The 9,772-nt window shown below is 44.8% G+C and overlaps 1 protein-coding gene and 1 pseudogene across 1 annotated transcript; both read left to right on the top strand.

The window, feature by feature from the left end:
* Window positions 1-5,786: 5,786 nt before the first annotated feature.
* Window positions 5,787-6,602, top strand: LOC111744427 (extensin-like). Its single transcript, XM_023534970.1, has one exon. It carries the CDS (start codon window positions 5,787-5,789, stop codon window positions 6,600-6,602), a length of 816 nt encoding a protein of 271 aa, XP_023390738.1.
* A 1,248-nt stretch (window positions 6,603-7,850) lies between these two features.
* LOC105296758 lies at window positions 7,851-8,202 on the top strand (annotated as a pseudogene).
* Window positions 8,203-9,772: the final 1,570 nt, after the last annotated feature.

The following is a 9,772-nucleotide window of genomic DNA, read 5'->3' as shown; positions in this document are numbered from 1 at the left end:
AGCTCATCTGCTCTAGTGGCTTCACGATTATCTTTGTGATGACTCAGTCGCATATTTCCAGCTCACATCACTAGCTGGAAATGTGGGGGTCATCCTTCTCTCATGTGCCCTCATACCCCACATCTGACCAATACAGATAGCTCAGAATGGGTCCTCCTCTCTGCCCTCACAGCCACCCCACCTTAGATCGGGTCACCACCATCTGCCAGGGGCTAATGCGGCAGCCTCCTAATTAGTTTCCTTACCTCCCCCCTTTCTGTCACCCCTTTTCATCCTCCACAGCTCAAGTGACTGTCTGAAAGTAAAACCTGGTCCTTTTGCTCCTTTTCTTAAAATTCTTCTTTGGCTCCAGATATACCCGCCTCAGAACGATTTCTTAACAAAGCATCCAAAGCCTATTCTAATCTCACCCTTGCTTTCCTACCTCGCCAACTTTTATCTTTTCCTGACTTCCCTCAGGCACTGTGTTCCAGCCTTAAAGGAGGACTTGGGGTTCTCCAAAGTGCTATGCCCTCTCCCCTTCGGCCTTGTGTACAATTGTTTCTGTGCCTAGTACTGGCTCTCCTATCACTTGGCTGCTATTAGGTTTTCAGGTCTCATGTTTTTCTGAACTGCCAGGGGTGGTCTTGTGATCATTCTATTGTGTTCAATGATATATTTCCATCATCTAGAACGGGTTTGGGCAGATAGCAGGCAACTATATTTGTAAAATTAAGTGAAGCCCCATTTTTCTTGGTGAAGAGGTGCCTAAAGTTGTTAAGCAGTAGACCCCCATATCCAAATCTAAGTGAATCTGGTTCCAAAACAGATGTACTTCATTGCACAGATCCTCCTTAAAAAAGGAGAGAGAAAAATCTCTGCGGACTGCTGGGTTAATGCATTATTTGCATTGTAATGCTACTTACATATATATGTATTAGATATAGTAATATAAAATAAAATCACTGCAAATGAACATTATAACATATAATTTATAATTATAAATCAGTGCCATAAAATCATCTCATCTATATTTGTGTAAACCCATTATTTTCAATATTAAATATGCTTCCATATTCTTCACTAGCCTGCACAATTAAATCCATACCGTTTGGTATCTGCATTGATTTCAATCAAATATAAAGTACTTTTCTTTTGAGAGGATGGTCATCTACAATATCCAGAAAATGCTTTATCTATTTTATTTTTTAAATCTATTTTAGACTGTCAGTTAGAAACAAACACGAGATATGAAAAGTTCTCCTATAGAACTAGTGATTCCCAATAAACTGAACACATGGACACACATATCTAAGACTTGTATTGTAATCTCATTTAAACACACACATCAAAGCAATACCATCACAAAAAACCTGGGCAAACATTTCAGATTGCTGTTTCTCCAGAAGGATTTGAGACTTCAGCAGTGTTCCTTGAGAGACCCTGGCCATGCCCCAAACTTGCTGAGGGCCTCCTGGCCAGAGAAACAGGACTGAGGTATGACCAGGGCTGGCAAGTTCCCCTAAGCCGTTTGCAGGAGCTCAGACATAATCAGATTGCGTCAAGTCCTCTAAAGTGATTTGGGACAAATGGCCCAGACATCTCCTAACATTTAGAACTTTTCAAGTATCTGCTCTAGCCCAGAAATTAATGAAATCAAATTCTAACAGGAGGGCATCATCGTTCCAAAGCCTGATAACAATTACGGATTCATCTCCTTCAGAGATTCCTCCCAATTATTTTGACTATTCATCAGAATGGGTAAGATTATGCCATGAAATTATTAGAAATACAATTTTCCACCCATTTCCACTGATTGATGAAGAGGAGGTTAAGTGAAAGTCCTTGCGAAAATATAGACCATACTGTCCATTTCCCCTGCAGAAGGACTGATTGATATAGGAGCCATTTCAAAGTTTCAATGCTACTGGGCCCTGATCTCCCATGGCACGATTCATCCTTGGACTCCGCTGGCATTGGTTGGTTCTGATGCAGGAACTTAGTCCCTAGCCTAGTTTCTGTTTTCCCTCTAGAAAAGTGTCACATCTCATAACATCCTTTGCCTGGGGTCTTTTTAGAAAGAGCTATCGAATTAATTTCTTTCATAACTACAGGCTTTTATAATTACATAAAACCATACCATCATTTGAAACTAAAGATTACCTGTCCTAGAGTACTTCACCTACCTAGGCTGAAAGAAGGACCAAAAAAATATTCCCAAGGCTAACTTTTCTATAATTTCCATTTGAATTATAGAAGCTCTAACATCTCAGTTCAAAGGAAATAATCTGGGTTCTAAGATTATGTTAAATAGAAATACTCCAGGCCATGGATTTGACAAGTTTTTCTCTGAATCAAGAGTCAAAAAAAACAAGGTTAATCCATCTCAGAATATTTAACCTTAAATTTACATACTCAATCACAGTAGAGTTGATAATACATTAAGATTCACTTGAGACAGCTACTATAATACCTGCTAGATGCGATTAAATTTTGAAGTTAGCTGTCAGTTATGATTCCTCATGTTTTGCTTTTAAAAAGTCACAGTGTTTGGCTACCAAGAACTGTCTAGTCATGGTCCTAACAATAACATTGTATTGTATTAAAACTTTTATTCCACCGTGTCAAAATTATATTTAAAACTACGAGTGGGTTATTATGGATAAAAAAATTCAAAACCCAGACATAAACTCAATACGATTCTGCCAAATGAATAAATTCCTGTCATTGTTATTTGAAATTTCTTATTTTGGCATGCTTTATGACCCATTTCCCGTTTCCCCCTGAGAATACTCACTGGCAACACTAGCAGCGGCAGCATTTACCCGGAGATAACTCGTAGCTTACAGTCCTAACCTTACCCCCAAAGTTTGCCATGAAATATCCCGCTTTTATTATTACTTTCACATTGCTCTACTATATCGATAGTCTTTGGAAACAAAAGACATCATTCTATTTATAACATTTACAAAATATAGTAATTCTTGATGGCAAATCGTAGAAAACGTAGCATTCCTATGTCAACATCTGTTACACATTTCTGTTACATTAGGATTAAAGACAAATTCAGTTTAGAAATAACTCCAAGAACAGTTTTTATATTTTCACATTGACAACCAGTCAGATTCGCTTCAGCCTCAAAGAGCCACGTTTATGTAAAATTAACACTGGCAGCGAGTGGCACTTTTTTTCCTAAATGGGAAATGGGCTAAATACAGACCCATTTTTCCCCCAATATTTTAAAAAGGACATGAGAATCTCAAGTAATAGTGAGACAAGGGAAGTTAGAGACTGTCCTTTAGAAGACAGTGTCTTTTATACTGTACAGGGGAGTTTGCTTGGTAGAATTACAGAGTATAATCTAGAACATCATCTACCAACACTGTTTTCTGCAGCAATCCAAAGTAGGCTTTCCAAATCAAAACCTAAATGTACTATTTTAATTAATGTATGACTGATTTTGTCCCAGAGCTTGAAGCAGATATGCATTGACTCCTTTAAAATAACAAACAAGTATGGAATGTGGGCTATGGTCACCACATTGCTCCTTTTGAATAGAAATGCTAGTATACCACTGCTGGTATCCACTTCACATAGTTCTTTGAGGGCGAATTGGGAAAGTTAGTCACAAAGAAGCAGCCAGCAGAAAAAGTTGATTTTTCCTCCTTTTGGGGGAAAAAAAAAGTATAAGTTGAACTACTCACAGAATAATTAACATTATATTTAGCTTCATAGTTTTAAAAAGTTTTATATGTAAAAACATCTCATAGGTTTTGATGTCTAAAGACCACAGATTAAAATTTTATTTCAAAGCTTTATTCATCATTCTGAAAGTTTTAATCCCAAATCTGAGATTCTTAAATGTCTCCTCCTAGTTCTCTCCTGTATATATAATTGTTTAATATTCCATGAAGGAATCTGAACATAATTTATACTGTTACATCTGAGCCTACTACTTCAAAGAATAAAGTTTTGTTTTTGTGGAGTACCTGATAATCCACAAGACACTAATGAGTAGTTTGTCAGGCATAAGCATTCCTTATACTAAGTACAGATAAATGATTATTTGCAATGTTATTTTTCAGGGCACTTTAAGACACTGAAGAAGTATCAAAAAGGCAATTCTTATCTCAAAAAAAAACATTTAGAGGTTAAGTTTTTAAATGCTGACAATATGTCCTAAAACATGTCATTAAGAGAAAAATCACTTCTTTTATGGTACACTTACAGTAATTTTAACAATCTATTTCACTTTTCTAAAAAAAAAAAAAAACCAACAAAAAACCAATAGTTAATATTGTCCACTCCCCTTCCCCTTTGTTTTCTACAGGACAAACTACAAACATCAGCATGGTGCAGTCATAACAGAGGGAGGAAAATTCGTGCATTTCTAATTTGCAGAGCCGACTCCCTCAGTCTGAGTATCTCTGAGCTCTGTAGTTACTATAGTTGGCATGATAAAGACCTCAATCTCAGAATGAGTTCCTGGAGACAAAGTCTGGGGCTAACTTAAGTACTACAGTCACATGTTGCTTAATGACTGGTATACGTTCTGGGAAATGCGACCTTAGGCTACTTCATCATTGTGTGAACAACATCGAGTGCACATACTCAAACCTAGATAGATGGTCTAGCCTACTACACACCTAGGTACAGACTATTGCTCCTGGGCTACGAGCCTGTACAACATGTTACCTTACTGAATGCTGTAGGCAACTGTAACACAACGATTAAGTATTTATGTATCTGAACACAGAAAAGGTACAGTAAAAATACCAAGATGAAGTGTGAGTGACGTGTGTTAGGGGCCCGGAGGAAGGCTGCAGAGGGGGGCACCTTGAAAAGGAGAGTAGATAGGAAGGAAGGAGGACGGGAGAGGGGGAAGGAAGAGGAGGAGAGAAAGGGAGAGCAGAGAGATCCAGAGACGGAAAGCTTGAAAAATAATAAAAGGGAGAGGGGGAGGAGAAAAAGGGAGAAAGGGAGTGAGAGCAACAGTCAACTGAGGAACCAAACCGGGAGGTAAAGAGGTAAAGAGAAATGGAGGGACAGGAAGGGAGTTTGCGTGTGCGGGTGTGTGTGCTGGTGTGGGCAGGTGGGGCTGGGCTCCCTCCCCAACTCCTGCCTCAGCCCCAGGCAGGTGCAGGGTGGGCGGACAGCATGCTGAGCCCCCTCCTCTATCTAAACCACCCAGAGCTAGCACTGAATTCAACATCATGGTTGGGGCCAACCTTTTCTTTCGACATAGCAAAGAAACGTTTTCCTCATAATTCACTACAATCTTATGGGGCCACCTGGTATATACAGTGTCATTAACCTGAACTTTGTTAGGCAGACTATAACCGATGTCACTGGCCCCACAAGAAAAGGGTACTCCACTGGTCATCGTAATTAAAGTTCCAAAAAGTTCCTCACACACTGTTCCACTTAACTATACGTTATGGGAACTACAAAAATAATCACTACCTTGACGAAACCTACCATATGTAAGAGAGAAGGTAAACAAAAAAATACAACTACAGCAAATGTTCACACAATAGAGTAATTCAGTGGAGAACAGGGGCAGGTAGGCTTTGAGGAGGAGAAAAGGGAATTTCTATAGGCAGAGCGAAATCACGGAGAATCGAGAACGGGGGAGAATTCACTTTGCCAGGATGAATTAAAGGAAGAGGAACAAATGTCATTGAAAGAAGGTCAGCTCCCGCTGAGGCACCACCTGGCCAAGAGAGGCTTGTGGGTAATCAACCCCGTTTGACTCTGCAGCCCAGATCATCCTTCCAGACTCAAAGCATCCAGGTCACTACGACTTCATGCTCTTCCTCGCGCCACGGCCGGGACACCTGCCCGCACCGCGTTCACGAGCGGTTCCCTGCTCCGCGGCCACGCTGCCCCCGCCGGGCCGCCCTGCCCAGGAGACCAAGGTCTCCGCACCCCGAGGCGGCCAGCGATCCGCCGAGGCGGCCAGGGCACCGTGGGGCCCACAGCGAACGCACCCAGCTCTTACCCAGCGAACCGAACCGTTATGCGCGGCTCGGGGCGCCAAGCGCGCGCGTGATGAGAAGGCGCGCGGCGCTGGGGTGGGCACTGGGCGGCCCCCACGCCGTCCCCCCACACCGAACCCCGCTCCCACGCCGCGCCCCCCGCCGCCGCCGCCCCTGCACCGACGCCACCACCCCCACACCGTTCCCCCCGCACCCACACCGCCCTCCCGCTCCCCTGCCACCCCCCACCCACGCTGCACCCCCCGCCGCCGCACCCCCTGCACCCACACCGACCCCTGCCGCCCTCTCGCCGCCACCCCCACGCTGACGCCCCCACATTGTTCCCCCTGCACCCAGCCGCACTCCCCCGCCCCCTCGCCGTCCCCCTCGCCGCCAGACTCCCCGGAAGCTCTCGGCAGGGGTCGGCGCCGGAGCCCTACACCCCGCGGGCCGAGCGTGCGCACTGGGGATGCGGTCCGCGCTCCCGGCCGCCGCCCCCGCCCCCGCCCCACGGACGCGCTCAGACCGCGCGGCTCCCCGCACAGCCCGTTCGCTGACTCCCGCTCGCGCCGCGAGCTCCCCAGCAACCCCGCGGGGAGCCACACGCGTGCGGGACCCCGATGTCGCCTCACCCTCGCTGGCTGACGGAGGAAAGGAAAAAGCCGGCAAGGACGGATGCGGCGAGCCGTCAGGGGCCTGACTCAGGTGTGTGGGCGACGGGCGGAAGGAGGAGCCGGGAAGCGCCTGGAAGTGGAGGGACCCGGCTGGCTTTGAATGGACGCGGGGCCACCGCCCACCCGGGAAGAGGCCGAGCCGCCGGCGATTGGGAGCGCGGTGCGCGCTCTGGTCTGGGTTCTTGGAGTTTAGTGACCTCAGGGAAGTCACGCAAACTTCACGGCCAGTTTCCGGTTCTCGGCACCTGTAACAGAACAGAACCGACCCGGTGGTTTGATTGGGAGGAATGAGGGAAGTCGGCTATGGTCTTTGGCGGATGGTGTATATTGTTAAACACAGAGGTCGGCAACGAAGAGCAAGTCAGGGAGTCAGGACTGAGGGGCCAGGTGTGTAATTTGGAAACGTGGCGAAATGAAGATGTAGAGGGGCCAAATTTTTACGGACTGAATGTGTGGGACAGGATACAATAATAGCTAGCAGTTTGGGCGGGGGAGGGAGGGGACTGATTATGTGCTAAGCACTTCACCTGTATCCATCCTCACGACCCTGTGAAGTAAGTACTATTAACATTTTATACATAAGGGATCTGAGGCTCATGTTAAGCAGCTTTCCAGAGGTCACACAGCTAGCAGTGGCCAACATTTGAGGTCAAACTCTGGGATCAGATTCTTGTCATAAGAGCCGTTGTAGGTTCTTGAGCAAGTCCAGATACCAAAGTGTATCTGTTAAAGTGATTAAAGAATCTTGACTTTTAAGAAATACCAAAACAGTATAAGTCAAGGGTCCTGCCTTCCAAGACCTTACAAGGTCTTTGGGGAGACTGAGGTACAAATCGGCCACCATTTTGCTGCATGCTAGCCATCCCACCCCTCCTTCCCTCGATTCTCACAACGACCCTGCTGAGGTTGCTCTTAAAGTTTCTGTGTTGCAAATGAAGAACCTGAAGTTGAGGAGGAGTGGGGTTTGGGGGCCCAGATTCTGAGAGGTCCCATGTGCTTTCCTGTCACCCACTCTGCCTCTGTGTCACAGCAAAATTTTCAGTAACAGTTCAACTTGTTAGAATATAGTATAGAATCTTTGGCTAGCCCAGTCACGGAGCCACCACAGAGGACTCAGCAGCCTCCCCCTTGAGCCCCATCGTTTCCCAGTGCTCCGTCCCCCTGCCCGTCTGTTCTGCCGCTGGCTTCCACAGGCCCTTTGCATGGAGGGCAAAAAATCATGTCGTGTGTTCATAATCAAAACCTCCACTCTTTCGACCCATTTGCTGACCCAAGTAAGAGTGATGATCTGCTTTCTGCTGGAACTGAGGATTATTTATATCCATATAAGAATTCAACAGAGAAATGGCAGGAAGACTCTTACTACTGTCCATGGGATCGCTGATGGTTAGGATAGAAAGAAACTGATGAAGGTGTTTAAGAAGCAATTTGCCTGCAGTGGTACTGTAACTTAGCATCCAGAATATGGAGAAGTAATTCAGCTACGGGGTGACCAGTGCAAGAACGTATGCCAGTTCCTCATAGTGATTTGACTGGCCAAGAATGACCAGCTGAAGGTTCATGGGTTTTAAGTGTGTTTTGGTTCGTTGAAGCTTAAGTGAGGATTTCCTTGCAATGAATAGAATTTCCCTTCTGTTCCTTGTCATAAGTTTAAAACCTTCACGGCTTGTATAATGTAAACATTTGGTGTCTGCTTTTAACTTGGGCTGGTGTAACTCCTTCATGCAGTGAACCGATAAAGAGCCATGCTGAGGAGTCTTGAAGTTCCTCATTTAAACAGAGGTCAGGTAGTAGGCACCTGCAGGGTTCACTCTGAAACAGAGAAATAACGTCATGCTTCGGCGGAGCCCAGACCCCTAAGATCACAGATGGCTATGCCTGGCCAGAAGTTCCTCCGCTTTTTCTCTAGAGAGTTCCCTGCCCTAAGAGAATGTCGCCACCTGAACAGCCTTCCCTGAAGCTAAGAGGAGAGAGGATGGGGTAAGGCAGCAATGGCAGCTGTGCCACTAGAGGCAGCCTTCAGTAGTCAAAGAGCCCTTGGTGTCTCTAATGTGACCAGGTGGGCGGAACTTCAAGTAGCCACCTTCCCACTAGTGAGGTGATAGGACATCTGGCTTGCCACCAAGAACTTTTTGACCACACATATCTTAGCTAATCAATGTCCAAACACCAGGATGTGAAGCCATCCTTTCGTCAGAGTTAAACTTTTGACCAGGGAACAAATTTCAGAGTGATGTGTCAGTCATGTAACTAACTATAGAGCTTGCAACTTACTAGCAACAGCTGCCCAATGCCATGTAAAGTACCAAGCTGATTTTGGGGTTTTATTTTCCCTTTCAGTTTTACTGTTATGTAATGTATTTAAATAAAACTTGTTTTCAGGGTAAAAAATGAATCTATGGCCAAGTACTGTTTATGAGCAGTAATTGCTTTTTACCTTTGTAAATGCAGAAATGGGGAAGGCACTTCAGGTGATTGTGGTTGGGATTTGGAATAGCAGTGCTGTGGGATGGGGTGGCAGCAGCATTCAGGGGAGCGAGTTGAGTTAGGGAGACAGGTTCAAGTGTGAATTTATAATGGCCTAAACGATGGAATGGCAGTGGGAAGAAGTAGAACAAACTGATTCCCAGGAAATTTCTCAAAGAAGGCTTATAAAGCAGCAGTGTAATGTGTCCAGACTGCCCAGTGTCCCAGAAGCAACATACCTAATTAGGGTTTGGGAAGGGGGCGGGGGGATTAGAGTTCGTGAAGCACTGAAATAGAGTCTCGCATATACCCAGGGCCGAGCAAATATTTGTTAAAGAGAAAAAGAAATTATGACAATAATTCTGTTTATAGCAATAGCTCTTTTTGAAAAAGTGGAAAAGCTGATCTTCAAATTCATATGGAATTGCATGGGACCCCAGATAGTCAAAACAATACTGATAAAGAACAAAGTGTAGCAAAAGAGAAGCAAAGAAAGAAAAGTTGATAAGAATTAAGATCGTGAAAATATTCATACTACTCAAAGCCATCTATAGATTCAGTGCAATCCCTATCAAAATATCAGTGGCATTTTCACAGAATTAGAACAAAAAATCCTAAAATTTGTATGGAACCATAAAAGACCCCAAATAACCCCGGCAGTCTTGAGAAAGAGCA

The sequence above is a fragment of the Pteropus vampyrus genome, unplaced genomic scaffold, assembly GCF_000151845.1.
Source record: "Pteropus vampyrus isolate Shadow unplaced genomic scaffold, Pvam_2.0 Scaffold6, whole genome shotgun sequence".
In the NCBI taxonomy this organism is placed as follows: domain Eukaryota; kingdom Metazoa; phylum Chordata; class Mammalia; order Chiroptera; family Pteropodidae; genus Pteropus; species Pteropus vampyrus.
This window is presented reverse-complemented; position numbering and strand designations above follow the sequence as displayed.